The sequence below is a fragment of the Culicoides brevitarsis genome, chromosome 3 (genome assembly GCF_036172545.1).
Source record: "Culicoides brevitarsis isolate CSIRO-B50_1 chromosome 3, AGI_CSIRO_Cbre_v1, whole genome shotgun sequence".
Taxonomy (NCBI): domain Eukaryota; kingdom Metazoa; phylum Arthropoda; class Insecta; order Diptera; family Ceratopogonidae; genus Culicoides; species Culicoides brevitarsis.
Window position 1 is genome coordinate 19,721,558 of NC_087087.1, and position 19,668 is coordinate 19,741,225.

At 32.7% G+C, this 19,668-nt stretch overlaps 6 protein-coding genes across 9 annotated transcripts; 4 read left to right on the forward strand and 2 right to left on the reverse strand.

The window, feature by feature from the left end:
* Positions 1-4,583: 4,583 nt before the first annotated feature.
* LOC134834385 (putative OPA3-like protein CG13603) lies at positions 4,584-5,799 on the forward strand. 2 transcript variants are annotated; one of them, XM_063849028.1, is made up of 5 exons: positions 4,584-4,707; positions 4,772-5,048; positions 5,107-5,249; positions 5,309-5,434; positions 5,505-5,732. In XM_063849028.1, exons 1-5 carry the CDS (start codon positions 4,674-4,676, stop codon positions 5,564-5,566), a joined length of 642 nt encoding a protein of 213 aa, XP_063705098.1. In that variant the 5' UTR covers positions 4,584-4,673; the 3' UTR covers positions 5,567-5,732. The 2 variants fall into 2 exon arrangements, with proteins under 2 accessions (XP_063705098.1, XP_063705097.1); XM_063849027.1 differs by having other exon boundaries at positions 5,309-5,799.
* Positions 5,800-6,013: 214 nt separating this feature from the next.
* LOC134834941 (sugar transporter SWEET1) lies at positions 6,014-7,596 on the forward strand. Of its 3 annotated transcripts, XM_063849773.1 has the most exons (4): positions 6,047-6,064; positions 6,133-6,174; positions 6,249-6,768; positions 7,183-7,596. In XM_063849773.1, the coding sequence occupies exons 3-4, from the start codon at positions 6,304-6,306 to the stop codon at positions 7,414-7,416; spliced, it is 699 nt and encodes a 232-aa protein (XP_063705843.1). In that variant the 5' UTR covers positions 6,047-6,064; positions 6,133-6,174; positions 6,249-6,303; the 3' UTR covers positions 7,417-7,596. The 3 variants fall into 3 exon arrangements, with proteins under 3 accessions (XP_063705841.1, XP_063705843.1, XP_063705842.1); XM_063849771.1 differs by having other exon boundaries at positions 6,014-6,174; XM_063849772.1 differs by lacking the exons at positions 6,047-6,064; positions 6,133-6,174 and having other exon boundaries at positions 6,183-6,768.
* A 1,279-nt stretch (positions 7,597-8,875) lies between these two features.
* LOC134834094 (ubiquitin-conjugating enzyme E2 G2) lies at positions 8,876-9,888 on the reverse strand. Its single transcript, XM_063848637.1, has 4 exons — positions 9,734-9,888; positions 9,563-9,644; positions 9,220-9,479; positions 8,876-9,161 (listed from the first exon to the last, which is right to left on the reverse strand). Exons 1-4 carry the CDS (start codon positions 9,774-9,776, stop codon positions 9,043-9,045), a joined length of 504 nt encoding a protein of 167 aa, XP_063704707.1. The 5' UTR covers positions 9,777-9,888; the 3' UTR covers positions 8,876-9,042.
* A 469-nt stretch (positions 9,889-10,357) lies between these two features.
* Positions 10,358-12,789, forward strand: LOC134833466 (peroxisomal membrane protein PEX16). Its single transcript, XM_063847783.1, has 3 exons — positions 10,358-10,919; positions 11,528-11,777; positions 11,967-12,789. The coding sequence occupies exons 1-3, from the start codon at positions 10,613-10,615 to the stop codon at positions 12,613-12,615; spliced, it is 1,206 nt and encodes a 401-aa protein (XP_063703853.1). The 5' UTR covers positions 10,358-10,612; the 3' UTR covers positions 12,616-12,789.
* A 2,514-nt stretch (positions 12,790-15,303) lies between these two features.
* Positions 15,304-17,716, reverse strand: LOC134833574 (ribosome-releasing factor 2, mitochondrial). The gene is made up of 2 exons (XM_063847938.1): positions 17,575-17,716; positions 15,304-17,524 (listed from the first exon to the last, which is right to left on the reverse strand). Exons 1-2 carry the CDS (start codon positions 17,696-17,698, stop codon positions 15,420-15,422), a joined length of 2,229 nt encoding a protein of 742 aa, XP_063704008.1. The 5' UTR covers positions 17,699-17,716; the 3' UTR covers positions 15,304-15,419.
* A 120-nt stretch (positions 17,717-17,836) lies between these two features.
* On the forward strand, positions 17,837-19,625 carry LOC134833733 (uncharacterized). Its single transcript, XM_063848161.1, has 3 exons — positions 17,837-18,115; positions 18,173-18,587; positions 19,126-19,625. The coding sequence occupies exons 1-3, from the start codon at positions 17,923-17,925 to the stop codon at positions 19,598-19,600; spliced, it is 1,083 nt and encodes a 360-aa protein (XP_063704231.1). The 5' UTR covers positions 17,837-17,922; the 3' UTR covers positions 19,601-19,625.
* The last annotated feature ends 43 nt before the right edge of the window (positions 19,626-19,668 follow it).

Here is a 19,668-nt window from a genome sequence, read left to right on the forward strand (position 1 = left end):
GATAATCATTATGGTGGTCTTTCATCGGCAAGAAACTGAAATACCTCAAAATAAATTTTTATATCTGGTAATATATTGGTAAATCATCCAAAAAGCCACACTTAATTATATGCATACAACATAAAAATAAATAATATTTATTATTGTTTGTGTTTGAGTGTGACAATGATTAACTACCAAATTGTTCGTGTGACATGTCTACTATTATTAAATTTCTATAACTTTGTGTATTTTTTGCAAATTCTTCGTTTTACTGTTATTAATTGTGTATATTATTTACACAATTGTTATCGTAAGCGACCGGGGATTTAAAGCCTACATATGTGCTTGTATTGCAGGAGACACGGTAAAACTTTTATAACAAACAAGAGAATTAGATAAAATCAAATACTTGTAATTTTTCATCCGATGAGCAATGTCTCACATTAACTATTGCTACTTTTCCATATACATCTAGGAATATAAATTTATATTTTGTAATTTTTTTTTTGAAGAAAAACTCGGAAGATCAACCGTCAGAGAGTTTCTCTAGAACAAAAGTTTCTTATTTTTTCATGCTCTAAATGGAAAACATCTTAGATTTTTGATTTGGCAAAGTTGTGATTTTTCGTGATTCCTCGTGAAATGACCCAAATGGTTCTCACATCGAAAATGAATTTAAACATGATATTAAACAATTCCTGGTACAGAAGTAATTTCATAAGTAAAGAATACTTAAAATAATGGCGATTTTAGTATAAACTCATACTGAAAATTTATTCAACCTTAGAATGAGTCTTAACCAATGTAGGGGTTTCATCTACTGAACAGAACATGTACTATTTAAAAACTTCATAAAATACGAGCATATAAATTTCTTACAAGTATTTATGAAGACAATTTTGCAACTGGCAAACATGCGGTTATCGATTGATGCTAATTCCATAACATAAACATCAAGATATATAAATGTATTTACTTTGCGGTTCAATATATATAAATATAAAATAACAATAATATATATTTTTATTGTACATTTTCACATAAATATGCATTTTATTGTTCGCCAAGTCTGATGATGTCTTTCTGCGTGAAGGCGAATAACTAAATGTAAACAAATGAGGAATTAAAAATAATAAACATATAGTTCTTGCAAGAACTTTCATTACAGACATTTTAAAAGTCAATTTTTAAGTGCCAATCCATTCACAATTTTGTCAATTGACACTCAAATGCATCTAACAGAACTAATAAACGAAGAATTTTACGACCTCACAAACAGCGCAATTTCAAATGATCTAGACATAACAACATAAAATGATTTCTTTTTATTTCTGCGATAAATAATTTTTTTCCATCGAACTTTTTCTTGAACATTATTTTTGATATATATATTTTTTTTTTTTTTTCAGATTACCACTTGCAAATAATTTTTCAGCGAGTATCGTAGCATAGAACGTTCCTTAATATAATTAAGCTTCAACATTAGGATACAAGTGGATTTATTTTAGGTACTTAAAAATTTCATAGCATTAAGGAAATTTTGGTATTGAAAAATATTAAATTAAAATTTTGAAATTCTCCACCCCGTAATAAATTAGTAAGAGATGAATCCCACCTTTTGAACATTAAAATCAATTAAATTAGAAAAAAATTGAGATTATTTAATTGACATTGCTTTGTCAAGAAATTTGGAACAGCACAAAAAAAAATAATTGATGTGATAAATTGTATAAATATGAATTTTATTGTTTAAAATAAGCACCAAATCTATCAATATAAGATTGTAAAAAAATTCGCATAATAAAAAGTTGAAATTATTTAAAAAAAATCATCGCTTATGATGTCAATCTATCTCAAATTTGAAAAAATATATATAATATATTTAGATTATTATATTTTATAAGATTTTCCCAGTTTTTAATATAAATGTAACGAGCTTGTATAGAAAATATGTAATTAAGTTTGTGCTGTACATTACATAATATAACTATCAAATAATTATTTATGATTAAAAATTAGAAATGTGTAAATGTAGCAAAAAAAAATTATTACAAGTATAAACCACGATTCCTTAAATAAAATAATTAAATAAAGTTGCTCTTACTTCTACATTATTGATATGAATAAAAATTATGTTTAATGATGTTAGATTAATGTTGGTAAAAATACATAATAAAAATAAATAAACAAATCCTTAAAACCAATATAAAAATTAAAAATTGTTGTATTTATTTCTTTTACGAAACAAAGGTTTGTATCAACTTTTTTTCTTTTTAAATCGAAAACTTGGCCAAATTTGTTTTTGTTTGAACGCAAAAATCTAATAATAACAATGATAATTAATTACTTACATATAATTAGTTTCGATCTACAAACTGAGACATTTTAAATGCCAACAAAAACATATAATAATAAAATATTTACAGCCCAAAATCAATTTTTACGCCTGTATGATCATAAAAGTGTATAAATAAAGAAATTACCGTGAAACATGTCAAAATTGCATCTCGAAGAAAATATGGTGCCTGCAACAAGAACATTACCCCGATGCATTTTAGCAAAACATATATATTGAAAATAATAAAAATAATTAGTTGTGGCATCTCTAAGAATTTGTTGTTTTATTTTAAAAGTATTTTAATTTTTTGCTTGTATGAACTTTATTTCAATAACTAATAAATCAAAGTGACATGCAAAATGTGTTACATAAATATCTGTGTTGCACACGTAAAATATACAAACAAACATTATATTAGAAAATTGAAAGAAAATAGCATGCAGATTATTATTAAGTAACGAGGCAGGCGGAAAATATTATAATAATATCGCACTTGTGTCTAATATAACTAATTTATACATCTATTTTAGAGATTTTGCATGTCGTGATGCTGTAATAAGCAGTATCCATTTTTTTTTATTCTTAAATCTTCTTTCATGATTGCTTTGAACAATTGAATTAAAGCTGTAAGCGTTCTTAATCCCAAATTTCTGTGTGACAATCACACGATTTCAACGATTGTCTAAACAAGAAAAACACAAGTTTAGGTAAAATCCCGGGAGAAAGGCGTCTCCCTCAAAATCGATCACTCATATTCAAAATCGGCATCGTTTTATCTCACAAAATCAAACATTTAAACAAAAAAAGAAGAGGTAAACTGAACCAGTTGTAACAATGAACCGTAATTAATTGTATAAATTCCTGTGTTATTGAGCCTTTTGTTGTTATTACATTATTATTATTGTTATTAGTTCCATAAGCAATAAACCCGCTCGACAGTCCACAACAATAACAGCTTACATACAACTAAGGAAGAAAAGAAAAAAGAGATCTATAGCAAAATAATAATAACATAAATGCATTAATCTTAATCTTTGATGTTCATTTTTTGTGCACTTCATTAACTGTAAAAAAAATACACTTTTGTGCTCATCGCGAAATAAAGTGGGAAAGTTTGCAAGTCATCGAAAATAAGAATCGATCAAAGATCAAGCAAAGTAAAGTCTCTAAATCAGAATTACGTGGAATTATCGTGGCAGCATATACTCAAGGTTAAATAATTTGAACACTTTTTGCATGTACAAATTAATTTAAGTCTTCCTCTTCTCTCATAAATTTCAAGATTCTTTCTGTGCATAGAAAATCGTTGTTGGTGGTTGCAATACTCACGAAATAAATCATGTAAAAAGTGTCCATTCTCATCGCAAACTAACATTATACAAAATCTCACTGTCTGCGTTGCAAAATCAAATGTAAAAATAATATTGTCAAGTAATTATCATTGAAAATATTTATTAAAATTGAACATGATTTTGTAATAAATTTCTATATGCATATGCATGAATGTTAAAAGAGACAAAATTATACTTTTGATTTTGGCAATGATCTCCGATGAATGTAATTATTATTTTATAATGTATTTATAAAAAAATAAAATCATCGATTTCATGGACATTGTCAAATAAATAATCCTCTTAGCTAAGCTCAATAAATTTTCTAAGGTTTATGGGAATTTTTTTAAAATTTTTAGGAAGGAAGGAAAGTTTTAAATTCATTAATACAACTTATTACAATACAACTTACAAATAATTATTTAAATTTGAGAATTAATTTCTTAAAAAGAGAAAAAAATCAAATCAATAATTATTGAATTCCTACCAAATGACAACCAATTTCCAATATTAACAATTTATGCACCGAAAATCCAAAGGTTTCATAAAGTCCGTTCAAAATTATATATTTTATGTATTTTCAAAATTGAAACAATAACAAATTAGTTAATTAAATTCTGTTTCGCACTTTGTAGTTTTTTTTTTAATAATGAAAAGGTTTTGAAAAAAATTAAATCGGTGGAAAATGTCCATGAAAAATTAAGAAAATTTTGTGTAAAATTCATTGCATACCCCATCACATTCTCTTGATAAAATTGCATTGATTGCATTTGGGGTAGATTTAGAAATTACTTTTAAAAACAAACGAAATTCACGGGGTACTATAGTAATATGGTAAAATAACAAAATATCATGATACTCGCTGTCTGGGTGCTTTTAAAGTTGAATAAGAGAGACGATTTTTATTTCATCATCACTTTCAGCCGACTCATTTGACAAGTTTCGATGATATTTGTTTTTGTTTTTCATCGCAACTTTTTTACCAGTTTTCCATCCGAAGTAACACATTTTCGCCAATAAAAATGGTTGTAGGTGCATTCCCAGCCGCCAAACTTGGTAAATTGACTTTTATTGTTGTGCAACATTGTATAGTTCTCATGAATTTTTAAATTTTTCTTAGGCGTTTTGGCAATGAAACAGATTTCCAAACCGATTGCCAATGTTCTGAAGACTCGTGCTAAGAACAGTCCCTTTTTCAGGACATATATCTGCATGCCACCGGCCCAATTCTACAACTGGATGGAAGTCAAGACCCGCATGTGGGCCATGAATTTGGGAAAACCTACCGTAGTACCCACTCTGAATGAAGCACAAGCCATCGAGCTCGGTGCCAACTTACTGGGCGAGTTTGTCATCTTCACAATCGGTGCCGGATTGCTAATTTTAGAATATACCAGGTGAGACATTCAGTCGAGTTTCTTGCAGAAATTTACAACTGTCCCCATTTCATCGCAGATCGTCACGAAAAGAAGCCATGAAAGAGGCAATGGTGGAACAAGAAAAAGCCGAACTACATGCATACATCAATGAACTGGCATTTCGGTTGGAAAAACAAGATGCCCAACTACGAGAAATGGAGCGCGTTGTTGCGTCATTGCGTGAGTTAAGCGATTTTTATCGCAGCAGGAACATTATTGTATAAATTTAACACTTTCAGATTCAAGTAGATGGACACCCGTTAAAATATTAAGCGATCTCACCACGAGCAATAGCAATAAGAAAGCGGAAAATGATGATAGGATACGTAGTGATCCTGTGACACCATTGGGCTCTTCCGCGGCGGGTAATACTAACCCTCATAATAATGTCGTTTTTAATGCTTTGGACATGATACACAACGAGATTTTTTATAGAGAAGAAGAGCGAAACGTCGATCAGCTCGCCAAAGGAAGAGGCATCGTCCAGAAGTCGTTAGTCTATTTAATCGGTGATGACTATCACGACTTTTCTAGTAGTAACGAAAAGACAGAGTTGTCTCACGCAGACAAAATCTCACAAAGTAGTCAATAATTTATTATATTATTTTATGAATATTCTCCTGCGACTTGAAATGTACCTCAAAAAATCGGTAAAATTACGCTTTTTAAGAATATGATTTATGAAATCACCAAAAGAAAAAAAATCACGAACAATAAAACAAAAGTTTAAAGTACGTAAAAACTCAACGTATTTATATTTCAAAATTTTCATGTTCATTTACGCACCGTATTCGAAAGTTCATATTCTGATTAGACTGGAATTCAAAAAGATGTTTTTGTCTAAACGAGTTTGCGTATACATCGGTGTAGTTTTGTCGTCGGCACTGCCTATTGCGTACTCAATGTAGTGTTTACTTATAGCTCTTTGATGTGTATTTAAATGAAATATTTATATCAGTCGGTATTGCTACGGTTGATAAGACGTAAAAAATAGTGTTTGTGTTGATTCAAATCCTGTCTCATAGTTCCAATACAAACACAACTCTTCATTTTTTTTATATAGGTACTTGGGAATTTGTGCCGAGTCAGATTCATTTAATTGACTGTAAGTGATAGTACAACCTGTTTGTACTCGTTCGGTTTTGAATTTATTTTATTTTAAATTTAATTTAATTGTAGCCCACACTTTTGCAAACCGCACCTTTGACAAGCATCACGAATAAATCGAAGTAAAATGCATTTGTTGGAGCCCTTGACTGATTTGCTGGCACCATATAAGGACGTTGTGGGAGCTGCTTGTGGACTGCTAACTATTTTGCAGTTCTTCAGTGGCAGTCTCGTATGCAATGACATCCGCAAAAAAGGATCTGCCGCAGGATTTCCGCTCATTCCATTACTGGGCCTCGTTGTGCTTTGCGGCATCAGTATTCCATTCGGATTCCAAATTCGGGATGACATGACGATCAAAGTGAACATGATTGGCTTCGCATTGGGAACAATTTACTGCCTGATTTATTACTATTACACGCCAAATGAGCACAAGACAAAAGTGTGGGGTCAATTTGGGCTCGGAGGAGCTTTTACAACAGCAATCATTGCGTATTCGCAACTTGAAGACCCGAAAGTGGTGGAATTTCGTTTTGGCATGATAGTGACTGTCTTGCTCTTGACCATGATTGCATCGCCGTTATTTGATTTGGTAAATTTTAATTTACTTTTATTAGCTCATTTTCTAAAAAAGGTCAAAGTTCAAAATTTTTACAGTAAAATTTTTTTCCATGTTTTTTTTTCTAGAAAATATTTACATAAGATACAAATATTTTCCAAAATTTTCAAAAAATCATGAAAAATTAATTTTAGGTGAAAAAAATTAGAAAATTTGCAAATTCTTAAATATTTAAAGTTTTTTCAAAAAATTTTTTCAGAAAAAAAATCCCAAATTATTTTCTTGTGAAGCCCAAAAATACACTTAAATATCATTTTTCTCAGAAACAATTAATTTTCAAAAGAAAAAAAGAAAAAAAAATGGTCAAAGATCAGAAAATTTCATCAAAAAAAATTTTGTTTCACCTTATCTTATAATTAATCCATAATCACTATGTTTTTTTTTCAGCCAGAGATAATGCGAAAGAAGAGCACTGCTGGAATGCCATTCCCAATCATCTTTTCGGGTACTTTGTGTGGTCTTTCCTGGTTGGCATACGGAGTTTGTTTGAATAATGACTTTATGATCATACAAAATGTTGTCGCCGTGGCCTTGAGTTTTATTCAATTGTCATTATTCGTCATATACCCTTCGACACCACCTGCAAAGGAGACTAAAAAGTCCGCAAAGAAAACTAACTAAGTTAAAAAAAACTAAGTCGACCTGAGCAATCAATTGACAATAATTTACATTTTTTGCTCCAAGTAGAAAGTGTCTTCCAGAAAAAAAACTAACGATAGTAAGATTTTATGGTATTTTACTCGATGTTACCTGTTCCACTTGTTGTTCTTTAAAATCAAAATAAATATTTCAATCACTTTACATTTATTAAGTATTTGTATTTTAGCTTAAAATTCAGATTAATTTCTCCTTTAATTTTTTTTTTCTATAATTTAATTCATTATTCGACAAGATTCTCGTCGTCGTTTGTTGTAGCATTATCGTCGGGAATGGAGTCTATGTCACTCCCCACTGCGACAGCAAGTGACTCGGTGCTGGTGCCGATATTACTGCCCGCCGACGATAAATTCGAGGACGTTGATGACGAGGATGACGATGACGAGTGTAAGGCATTTCGTCGTCGACTCAGTAGTCCTCGGCCCTGAGACGCGCTTTGAAGTTTTTGGAATTTTATATGGTTCATTTGGATAGTTTCCATGAGTTTGTGATGTTGCATCACCCTTGTGAAACACTGTTTGCAAATTGTCTTCGGTAGGAGGTCTTGAGGCATCACAGTAACTGGCAAATAGTTGTTAATTTTATGTTCTAATTTGTGTTTTGTCCCTAGAAAAATTGAACAAACATGAAGGTCGTCATAAAAATATATGCTTTTGAATAGTTTTTACCTTCCGCTCCGTATATATGAATCACAGTCCGATGCATTTTACTACAAAGACGGCATAAAAAGCCTGTTATTTGAGCTGCTTCGAGACTTCCCATTTTTTATATAAATTTTTTATGTTTATTTACTTGATTTCTCACTCTATACAACAGTGACGAACTTTAGTGGGGCGTTACTTGTAACTTGTTTGTATTTGTACTGGGATCAACTTCTAGAATTTTATTTTTTTTAATTTTAAATAAAATCTGATTTTTTTCATATAAAAATCATAGATTATTAATTTTTGAAAAATTATTGATTTTATTGATTTTACAAAAATCTTCTAAAATTTTTTTGATGTGATTTACAGATTATTTTCATTTTTTTATTTTTCAAGTTATTTATTTAACTTTTACATTTAAATTTGTAAATAAAGAAAGTCATTTTTCAAAGAAAAATATTTTAATTTTATCCATTTTTCATTAAAATTTCTACTTTAAAAAAAAATTAATTACGTCCCCCTCTTTATTAAAAAATGTGGATCTCCTTATTTTTTGAGTTTTATTTGGAACTTTATCCGTTTTTTTTATAATTGATGCATGAAACAATTTATTTCTTTAAAAGGATAAACGAGGATCCCACGTCTATTTTTCTCTTGATCCACCCGTGTCATACGTTTAACTTGGAATACAAACCATGCTGATTTTTATGGAACACCGTACTTACGGTAAAATCCGATTTGAGCCCCGTCTGGGAAGAAAAAAGCCTTAAATTTCTCTCATATTTATATTTTACAATTTTAATAGCAATCTAAGTCTAATATACAATCATTTATGTAAATAAAATGCTGAAATTTACTTGAAAAAAATATATGTGACAAATTTTTAAAAAATAATTCCTCAATTTAAAACCATTTTCTAGTAACCGTTCTTCACATATAGCTGCTCTTATGAGGGCAATCCTAATGTTTTTCGCACAAGACGTCTAGCTATCTTATTGAATTCTTCGCGATTTTCTCTCCACAATATTGCAGCATCAACATTTGCTCCAGATTCGTCATTGGGTTCTAAAACGAAAAATTTTAAATCTTCTAGAAGCAGCATAAAATATTGCGAGAAACATACCTGCCAACATGGAAACAACACTAAGTAATATCTTTTCGACACTCTGAACGGGACTCCATCGTTCCGCAGACAATTCGTATCCCAGTGGATCGTCTCCGGGTGCATGCAATATTGAGATGCATACGCGGCCGTCCGAAAAAATGTTGGGATGAAAAATCTCGCATGTGAACTTCATTTTAGGTGGCGACAACGGATAGTCTGGCGGAAAAACGAGTTTAGCAGGAAAGACACCACCCTCGAAACAGGTTCCTTCAGGTCCCCTAATGTCGTGATTTTTGACAACAAGACAAAATTAGGTCAACAATAAACTACTATTGCTATCAATTGCTGCTTGGACACTTACGTGATCAAAGCTTCCCATTCGAAAAAGTTCTCTTCCGAAATCGGTCCAGCGATAATTCCCTCGGGCGGATTCAGGGTAAGTTCTGTATTTTTCCATGAAAAGAGAAAATGTTTATGTGTTAGTTTGAAACAAAGTATCCTAGAAATTACTGCAAACATGCGTCTATCTTACGCTTATATTCGGCCATCAGCCGTCGCAACGCTGAGCCTGCCATTATATTTGTTTTTGTATTTTTATATTGGGACACTTTTTGACCTGCAAAATCCTCAAATATTTGTGATTTTATTGTCTACTGTTTGGTGAGGCGAATGAAAAATATGAAATGACATTACTGTTCCGCAAGTTACTTTGGATTTCTTCAACAATTCAGCTACTTAGGCTGATACAATAGTCGAAAATGTTTTGATTTCATGGTCAGGCGAACATTTGGAAGGAGGATTATCGAACAACGAATCGAACAGTATTAAAAAGTGTCATTTTTAATACCCTTTCTTAAGATTTTGCAAATTTTTAATCATTAATTTTGAAGATTAATATTAATTTCTCAAAAAAAATTTACTAAAAATACTACTTTTTACAAGAAAGTTTTTTTAACTCAAGAAGAATAATACGAATTTTCGTTAAATTAAATTATAAAAACATTTTTTCTTAAAAATTGGTTAAAAAGGTACTGAAAATTACCAAAGTACTATTTATTAGGTAGGGGAATAGTTAAAACATTTTCAAATATTGTATCAGCCTTAGGTGCCTTTGTGTTTTCAGCCAATAGTGAAAAAACGTCAGTCGAGTAAAGAATTCGCCGTGGTTGGTTGTTTGCCTTTGTTTTCCAGATATTTTTCCCAAAAATACGCTTAAAAACTCGAAAAAAATCGACAAAAGAGCACCATCGATGGACTTTCGAAGCGCAGAAAAGATTTAAATTTCCGTGAATACGCGAAAGAGTTTGTAAACATATTTTGGATGACCAAATATAAATTTGGCTTCCGCAAACTTAGTGTGAGACGAAGTAAAAAACAAGAAAAAACACTTTTTTGAATAACGCGCACATTTATGGGAACTGGTTATCAAGCCCCCTCGTCTGCCTTATCACAGAGCTCCGCAGCATCAACGGCAGCCGACACAAACAACAATCAAAATAACAGCGGCAGCCCAAGTGATAGTAATAGTGAAGTGCGAAAATACATATTAAGGAGAATCCTTCGCTCATGCCTGGTAATTAGTCAATCTGTGATGAGTCGCACGACAATGTTCAACATTTCAAAGCTCTACGATTCGTATTCCAACTGGGTGGCCAAGAATCCAACCAAAGTCGGCGATGTCGAAACAGCGATCAAATATGCCTCGTATTTCGTAGCTGGTAAGTTCAATTCGACCATCATCGTTATTATTTTGTTATATTCTGCTTATGTACTGCTAATTGCTATTTATGGTCAATAGATTTCCAATTTTCACTTTTTATTTTGCAAATGGCAACATATTTAATAAACGAGCGGCATTGATTAGATTTTCATATAGAGTTGCATAAAACTAACGAGTGTTGTTAATAATAACATATTTATTGAAAGTGAACGTTGCTCTGCAGAACATGCCGATCCAATCATGTGCATAGTCTTGAGGATATATCCGATACCGAGTAGGGAGGACCACATTATGACATTTGTCCATTTTCCAACTAGACAAACTGGTCTTACGACTGCAGTCTAGCGTCTTTCGGCAAAGTATGTAAAAATATATCTCGATTTCTTGCGTAATACTTAGCAATTCATGTAGCAACTACTTTATTTTTAAAATTTGTTGCGGATTGTATGCAATTCTAATATGCCTTGCGAATGTTTTATCTTAAAGTAAAGTATCAATGTCTACATAAATTTTGTAGCAAATGCAAACATAACCAGTTTATTATTATTACTTGTACGTTTCATCATCGCACAAGACAAACATTATATGCCTCATTACTTCTTCTAGGTCGCATCAGCAGTTCCACCGTTATATCCGAGCTCATTTATTCCATGTCGAATCTTCTCGTGCTCTTTAATGATCGCATAATCGAGAAGAGCAATCTGCCTAGCGAACGGGTGCGCGATGGAACGGAAAACATGCTCGTTCTAATCCTCACTCGCTTAGAATATTGCGAAGTATTTATCGAGTTGTCGGCTCAAAAGATGTGGGGTACGAAAGGCAAATGGTTCATCATTGTCGTTATTCAATTCATCAAGTAAGTCAATGAACTTCTTCTTCTCGTCTTTGTTTTTTTTTATGTAGAATTCGCAAAAAAAAATGTTTATGATTCATATAGTATAGAGACAGTTAGCTACAAAATGTATAGAATTAGGTCATATAACTCGTTTTTTATTTCTTTCTTTTTGCTTCTCGCGTTTTCATGTAACTACCTACCTACTCCCAGATGCATTGGTCGCTTAATTTTGACACTTCATTACAAGAACTCCATTGTTCAAAGTCCCCCAATATCTGTTCTGGACCGCAAAAAGTTCGATGACACAAACAGGCCAGTGGCCGTGGGAAATGATGGTGATATGTATAACATGAATGGTCGCATCACCTTTACACTACGTCGTTCGGGTCGTGTCGTGCGCAAGGTAGACGGAGCTCCGCCACTGTATTTGCGAAATTGGCGAAACTTGGGAAAAGAATGCAAGCCCGACAATCAGATTGAACATCACAATAATTTGACGCGTGCTGAAACGTTGTACGTGCTGAAACCCATGATTCACTTGGGCGGATGTGCCCTTTTCGGATACAAGTCGTGGCGCAGCTGGTCAATTGCCCTGTTCATTGACCTCATTAGTCTCCGGATGTACATGAACAATAGAAGACTGCTGACCAAAATCCAAAAGGTCGAAATTTCAAGACGCATCATGACGTTGCTACTGTATTTAATGAGATCGCCATTCTATGATAAATACAGCGGCGATAAGATTAACTGCTTACTGCGAACTTTATCGAAGCATATACCATTCACGAAGGCTATTGTGACACCACTAAAAGATTACATTCCTTACTGGCAGGAAACCTACTTCCACATGTGGAGCTAAATGTGTAAGTGACGAAATAACCTTCCTTCCTTTATGTTCTTCTTCTTCTTCTTTATTTACCTTTTTATTATTTGATCAAATGTGAACAGTAAAAAAATATTTATCAAGTAAGCTTTTTAAATATTATAAATAAAGAAATGTAAAATATATGTACAATAAAAAATATATTTTTAAATTGAACCGCAGTAATTATTTGTCGATTAACAAAACTCCATTTCGAAAAAATTGTGACAGATAAATTAAATACTTCTACAAAGAAAAATAATCATAGATGACGAATATTACATTGTTTAAAAAAATTGAATTGCAGTGAATCACATTCATATTTTTTCAAGCGATAACATCATTTTGAAGCACGCGTCTTTTGTTACTTAAATTAACAAACTAGCATTATCCGTGCAGTTTGTTTTACCCGTTAAATTATTTTTGTCTTAAAAAATAAAAATGAGATATGCAATGAACTTTTTACCCTATATTTGGAAAATTTTCTTAATTTTTCACAATTTTTTTGAAAATTTTTCATAACTTTATAAAAGACCCGAAGACATTATTGATGCAGAAAATGAGTTGTTTCGTTGAAAAAATATTCTATGGATTTTGAGTTTTAATTTTATTTTATACACCTAAGTAGATACACTTAGTAGCCTTGATCTGATTATCAAACAACAACATTATTTTAAACAGATAGCAGCTTGTAATAAGTACAAATCCAGTGATAACAAATCGGAGGACTTTGAAATGCGTATTAAACAATGGACTTGCCATTTTAGTTGCTCACTGAACAGAGACCTTAATGGCTTTAAATAAAAGAAATATAAAAGCATACCTTGAAACAAACAGCTAAAGCGCATTTAAAAATATTTTTCGGTTTTTATAAGATTTTTTATCTTCCAAGACTTACAAGAAATTTATGATCCTCCGAATATTTACCATTTTTTTCGAACTTTTTCAACTTTTTCCGGTATTTTTCCACCTTTTTTGACTTTTAAAATTTTTGAATTTTTTTTTGATTTTTTTTTTCGATTAACCATGATTTTTCTAGGTTTTTTCGAAATTTTCCACGAACTTCAGAGGTAAATTTGTAAAAAGAGGTAAAAAATAGGCATAATATCTCATTTTTCCAAGTAAATGTTAGGATTAAGTAGGATTCTTTATTCTGCTTAAACAATTTCATAATGTTCCATCATCAAAGATATATATACCTAAATTTGCAGCTAATACTATTATTATTGTTCATTCATGGCTAATTTTTCCTTCACTCTACAACTGATTCATTCTTTTCTTTTTAAGGGCATGACTCGAAGAATTGACGTTTTGTTGAAGGTTTTTTTGTAATGCAATTTCTTTTAGCAGCATCAGAGACGCAACAACATGTTATTATATTATTTATTACCTCATACAACTTGTTGGAAGAAAACCAATTATTATTTACTGCAAATGAATAATCGTACAGCTGTTTAACTTGTATGAATGGTTGTTGATACAAGCACTGGACAATAGTATTGAATGTACTTACTTCGCACCTTCTTCATTTTAATTTATTTTATGAAGACATTTAAGGACAATAATGTGTTTACGTCTTTTGCCATTTTTCACATAGTTATATGAAGCCGAGATACGTTGAATGTTTTAATAAATTCATTGTCAATGCCGATTATTTCGTCTTTTCATGTTTAAGTATCTGCTTACTAAACTTGCACTTTCAATAGAGATATTTTGTGTTTTTTCCGTTGAAGAAGAAATCGCGATAAAAAAATAAATATAAACATGGGAGATCATTGAACTCATATCTATGATGATGTGTTTGATAAAATTTAAAATAAAAGCTTATGCGGAAGTGAAGGTCATTTTTTTACATTAGGAATAACAAAATAAAATTATGTTAATTAATCATATAAAGAATGATTCAAGGTTAAGAACGACACAGTAGAATTTGTTTTTTAAACAAAATGGTTTAACGCTTCGTTCAATTTTAAAAATTTCATTAAAGTGAAAAATTATTACAAAGTTACTGCATTACAGCTTTAGAAATAAAACCGTACAATTTTCAATTTAACAACTTGACCATGGCCTTCTAAAAACTCTATTTGTGCACTTCTTTCATAAATTTGTGTACATACATGCAACAATGAATGGAAAAAAAATAATAAAGGTAACCGTACTCCCTCCTTAAATTTCTTTGTAAAGTTACGTTGTTGTTATTGAAAATTTCAAATGTATTTCACCATATTTTCAGGTTGTGCTAATATGAAGCCTTATAAAATTATTAATTTGCTAGGCTGCTTAAAAAATTATTTTGAATTTTCGTCCCTTGCCTTATTTAAAGATTTAAATAAATATTTTACATATTTTTTCCATAAAAAATATTTTTCACAAAATAACTCAAATTTGTTTTCAAAAGTTTTCTTTTCAGTTCTTTTTAAAGAAATTTTTAAAGTTAATTTTGAAAAAGCAAATCTCATAAACAACATATGGTCATTTTGTATTCAAAATTTGTTTGTTTCAAAAAATCTAGAAAAAAACCGCAAAACTCATTAGAACTTTGTAGATTTTTGCGGAAAAAGTTGTCTCGGTTGATTGCGGATGTAATTGGTCGTACAAAGGGTCGCACGTTAAATAATTTGGTTTCGGTTAACAATGCCAAGAGGTTAATCACGGATCATTTGATTGTTATTATACTACGATAAATACTGGTAAATATAAATATACTGTGTTTTAATGTACATTAAATCAACTTACACTATTGTAAAACAATTATTACCTATTTTTTTTTTTGTAACTGAGTTCTACACATCGTATTGACGTTAAAGGAGTCCTTGAGCTTTCTGAATGGCTCTCGTTTCATCCTGAAGAGTCATTGAAGCGTAGCTATGTGGCGTTAGAATGAGACTAGCGGTACCCGAGCTGATTGTACGTATCGTACTCGAATAACCGGTGAGCTCCGAGAGCGGCGCTAAGGCTTCAATTACTTTATTTTGCTCTCCTTTGGGACGAACATCATTAATTATCGCACGACGTCTTCCCAGATCTCCCAATATCACCGAAATACGTTCTTGTGGTGCAATTATTTGCAGTTCCATAATGGGTTCCAACAGACCAGAGTCGGAATTTTGCAAAATTTTGTGAACACACTGACCTGCGGCAGCCATAATGAAGGAATCCGCTGTACCTCGTCCAGTTGTGATCGCATGCAAAATAATTTGCGCATCTATTACGGGACACCCAAGACGAGGACCTCGAGATAACGCTGCAAGGGCTCCTTTTCGGACTAACTTGAGAATTCGTGGTCTAACGGCTGACAAGGCTTCAGCAGCTTCTTTCGAGGTATCTAAACGAAATATTTCCGGATGCTTGGACTCCTTGATGTTTTGAACGGTCAACTCTATTGTCACGTTCTGCTTGGTACCGGCAATTTCTTTCGCAAGAACTACAGTTTCTCGCATCGGAGCGTTGATTGTTTCCTTATAAGCTATTTGTAAGGGTCCCAGATCCGCCTCAATTTTGTACTCTGTCAATAATCGAGACTTGATAATGTCCAAATGAAGCTCCCCCATGCCACCGAGGACAGTTTGTGCCGTATTTTCGTCATAATGAACTCTTAGGCTGGGATCTTCACGTTGAATTTGCTTTAATGCCGTATCAAGTGACTGTTGATATGCCTGAGATGGAGGCTCGATTGAGCAGAAATACACTGCATCGGGAATTTTGGGCTCAAGAGAGAGGGCAGATTTTAATATTTCAACATCTTCATCTTGCTCATCATCGGGATTCGGGGTTTCTTTCTTCAACGATTCCATCAAACGTTTTTGGGCACTTTTTAAAGACGACATACTCGAGACTAGAATGTCACCTGTTACGGTATGTTTCAGTCCAGAACAAACGCCAATGTCTCCTTCCCCGATTTGATTTGTTTCCACATATTCATCGGCCAGTGGATCATAAATTCGCGTAATTTGCTCAGCCCCTCCTTTCGAAGTAGTGACCCGGGAATTTTTCTTTAGCACACCACGATGAACTCTGACCAAACTAAGTGGTCCACGTTGTTTGTCATGCATTACTTTGAAAACTTTACCCACAAAATCGTTGCCAAAGCAATCGTATATTTTATTTCGTTCAAACGGAGCTGGTAAATAATTCAAGACGGCATCCAAAAGTGGTTGAACTCCTGTATTCTTATAGGCACTTCCCAGTAAAACCGGAATGATTTTACGTTCAATACAAGATCGTCTTATTGCCTCGAGCACTATTTGCAGCTCCACACTTTCCAGACTATCGTTTGCTATGATTACTTCTGCCAAGGCATCATCGACGCCCGATAGTGCATCAATTAACTCATTCCGATGTTTTTTCAGAATATCCTCGTATTTGGACTCCACTGGTTGAATTCTATAACTTCTACCTTGATTCGTTTTATCGAAAGTCAATTGTTTCTGCTGCACCAAATCAATCATTCCGGTGAAACCGCTTTTGTCGTGAATGGGATATTGCAGTGCGACCGGATTAGCTCCCAATTTTTTGCGTAAATCATTGAGACAGGCAACGAAATCCGCGTCACCCCTATCCATTTTGTTCACAAACACGAGCCGCGGTAACGCATGTCTCTCCGTTTGTCCCCAAACAGTTGTCGTTTGTGCCTCTACTCCAGCAGATGCGTCAAGTATCACGACAGTGCCATCTACTGCTGACAAGGATTGCTCGACTTCCATCGTAAAATCGATGTGACCCGGTGTATCGAGAAGATTGATTCGATGTTCTTTCCAATTGAAACTGACTGCCGAACTGCAAATCGTTATTCCACGTTCTCTTTCTTGCTGCAGGAAATCTGTCACCGTATTGCCGTGATGCACTTCTCCCAGGGCTCGCGTCTTGCCAGCATAAAAGAGCATTCTTTCAGTCGTTGTGGTTTTGCCTGTAAAATAATTTATGAAAATTTAAAAAAAATGAAAAAGAGTAATTTACCTGCATCAATATGAGCCAATATTCCAATGTTCCGAATGTGACGTTGAGCGTTTGTACTGCAAAATCGCACATTATGGCCTATTTTAGCTAATTTGAGGCGTCTTATCTGTCTCAGCTTCAGCATTTGAATTTATTTTTGAGTTTTTTGGAAGCGAAAATCGTCAAACAAGCACATCGCTATTCATAAACTTCAAAATCAGCTGAAGATTTGACAAACACCTGATTGGTAGAAATTTCAAAACTGCTTGTGATTGGTTGAAAAGTTGACGTGTAGTAAATAAAAAAAAATTTCAATAAATTTTTCGATCCGACTTTTGTTGTTCCTCAATTTTGACGCGACAAATAATAATGTTAATTACTGGAATAGGGGACGAGGTTACAAATTTCTTTATTATTTTAGTGATTTTTTGTGTAATTTATTTTGGCTGGCGCAGCACTGCAGTAACCCCTGCCTCGTCTCCCGTCGGAGTCCTCATAATTGAACAAAACACCAGATTCACGTCCGCACCATCGAATAACAACACACCAGAAAATAGGGAATGTAAGTATCCTAAAGCGCCTCGAGAGACTATTTGTCTTAATTTTTATGCCTTTTCAGTGACTCGAAGTGACTCGCAACTATCGACGAGAACAGAAACCGAAGAGCTGACGGTAAACAACGTCATTGAGGAATTGGAAAACGATATTACGGATTTTATTGGCCGCAGCAGTTCCAGTTTCGATCCCCTTGTCGATGAAAATCATGAAACTACGTTTACGGAAACGGGTGGAGAAGAGCAAATTATCGAAGCAATGGATGGAGATGTAGTGGATAACAATGGTAGTAGTGGTAGTACTAATGACGGGCTACGTCACAGAAAAGTGACGGGAGAACAAGGAGATACAACAACAGACAAAACTGAATCCAAGGACGTAGAAAATGATCGTGAACTGACGATTAAGCTAAAATATTTGAACGACGATTTGAAACTAGTCACTGCCAAGGCTTCCGAGGCAATTGGAGATTTTAAAAAGTGAGTGAACGCATTGTTCGATTTCAAAATTTCATCCACAAAAATGTGGCATCAAATTTTTCGACTTTTAACTTTCTGACCGATTTTGATGAAAAACAACAGAGAAAATTTAAAAAAAATATATAAGTTTGCATTGAAATTTTATAAAAATGAACTGAACTTTATAAAATCAAATGTCTGAGTTGTCAAAATTTAGAACATTCTGTTCACAAAGTCACGTTAACAAAAAAAAAATTAAAATTGCTCACACATTCATTGCTAAAAATTTTGCTCGATTCAAACTGCGTATTTTTCGAATTTGACTAAAAAAATTTGAATATTACATAAATTAAAATGAAATTAATATAAAAAATTATCGATTTCGACCATTAAACGAAAGAAAGTAGCAAGAAAAAATTTTTTTAAATTAATTAAATGTTTTTTTTTACAAAAATTAAAATTCTTTAAGTCAAATAATTAAATTTTGAAATCGAGCGATATGTAATAGAAAGAAAATGATATCAGAAAATTAATCAATTTATTTTAATTTTTTTTTCAGGCGAAATTTTACCGTAGAATTAGCCGCTCAAAAACTTGTTCGTTTGGTCTTCAATGGTCATGTTTTGCAACACGATAAAACATTGGAGGAATGTGGCCTCTTCGACAACTGCGTGGTTCATTGTTTGGTTCACAACAAGAAACCAAGTGACCGGAATGACGAAAGAAATTCCCAGACAAGTGAAAACACGTCATCTGCGTCAAACCAAAGAGCAGGTCCTCAGTTAAATCAAAATGTTCCGGGAAGTCGAAGGGAAACGTCCGAAAGTTTTCTCAATAGACCAGAAAATGGACGATGGTATCTTTACATAGGAATGGTTTTAATCACTGTTACCTTGGTGTTTTGTTGGTTTTGTCGTTTCAACTATTCCTATCTATTTTCTTTTTATTCGACCATCGGATTGATACTAATGTCCGTTTTGTTTATTGCAATGATTCCTTTGATTTTGCTGATTGAACGCGACGTTGTTAACTAAATTGCGTGTAAAAAGTAGGTTTTTTGTTATAAAAATATCACGAGCTTTATAAATGAATAGAATTCTAC

Excerpts from the sequence above, each read along its gene's own strand:
- LOC134834385 (XM_063849027.1), top strand. The coding sequence starts at position 4,674 with ATGGTTGTAGGTGCATTCCCAGCCGCCAAACTTG. Across the intron at positions 4,708-4,771 it reads ATTCCCAGCCGCCAAACTTG|GCGTTTTGGCAATGAAACAG; the intron begins GTAAATTGACTT and ends AATTTTTCTTAG. Across the intron at positions 5,049-5,106 it reads CTAATTTTAGAATATACCAG|ATCGTCACGAAAAGAAGCCA; the intron begins GTGAGACATTCA and ends ATTTCATCGCAG.
- LOC134834941 (XM_063849771.1), top strand. The coding sequence starts at position 6,304 with ATGCATTTGTTGGAGCCCTTGACTGATTTGCTGGCACCATATAAGGAC. Across the intron at positions 6,769-7,182 it reads CATCGCCGTTATTTGATTTG|CCAGAGATAATGCGAAAGAA; the intron begins GTAAATTTTAAT and ends TTTTTTTTTCAG.
- LOC134834094 (XM_063848637.1), bottom strand. The coding sequence starts at position 9,776 with ATGGCAGGCTCAGCGTTGCGACGGCTGATGGCCGAATATAAGC. Across the intron at positions 9,645-9,733 it reads GCTGATGGCCGAATATAAGC|AACTTACCCTGAATCCGCCC; the intron begins GTAAGATAGACG and ends GGAAAAATACAG. Across the intron at positions 9,162-9,219 it reads TGTTGTTTCCATGTTGGCAG|AACCCAATGACGAATCTGGA; the intron begins GTATGTTTCTCG and ends TTTTCGTTTTAG.
- LOC134833466 (XM_063847783.1), top strand. The coding sequence starts at position 10,613 with ATGGGAACTGGTTATCAAGCCCCCTCGTCTGCCTTATCACAGAGCTCC. Across the intron at positions 10,920-11,527 it reads TGCCTCGTATTTCGTAGCTG|GTCGCATCAGCAGTTCCACC; the intron begins GTAAGTTCAATT and ends TACTTCTTCTAG. Across the intron at positions 11,778-11,966 it reads GTCGTTATTCAATTCATCAA|ATGCATTGGTCGCTTAATTT; the intron begins GTAAGTCAATGA and ends ACCTACTCCCAG.
- LOC134833574 (XM_063847938.1), bottom strand. The coding sequence starts at position 17,698 with ATGCTGAAGCTGAGACAGATAAGACGCCTCAAATTAGCTAAAATAGGC. Across the intron at positions 17,525-17,574 it reads ATTGGCTCATATTGATGCAG|GCAAAACCACAACGACTGAA; the intron begins GTAAATTACTCT and ends ATTATTTTACAG.
- LOC134833733 (XM_063848161.1), top strand. The coding sequence starts at position 17,923 with ATGTTAATTACTGGAATAGGGGACGAGGTTACAAATTTCTTTATTATT. Across the intron at positions 18,116-18,172 it reads CACACCAGAAAATAGGGAAT|TGACTCGAAGTGACTCGCAA; the intron begins GTAAGTATCCTA and ends ATGCCTTTTCAG. Across the intron at positions 18,588-19,125 it reads GCAATTGGAGATTTTAAAAA|GCGAAATTTTACCGTAGAAT; the intron begins GTGAGTGAACGC and ends TTTTTTTTTCAG.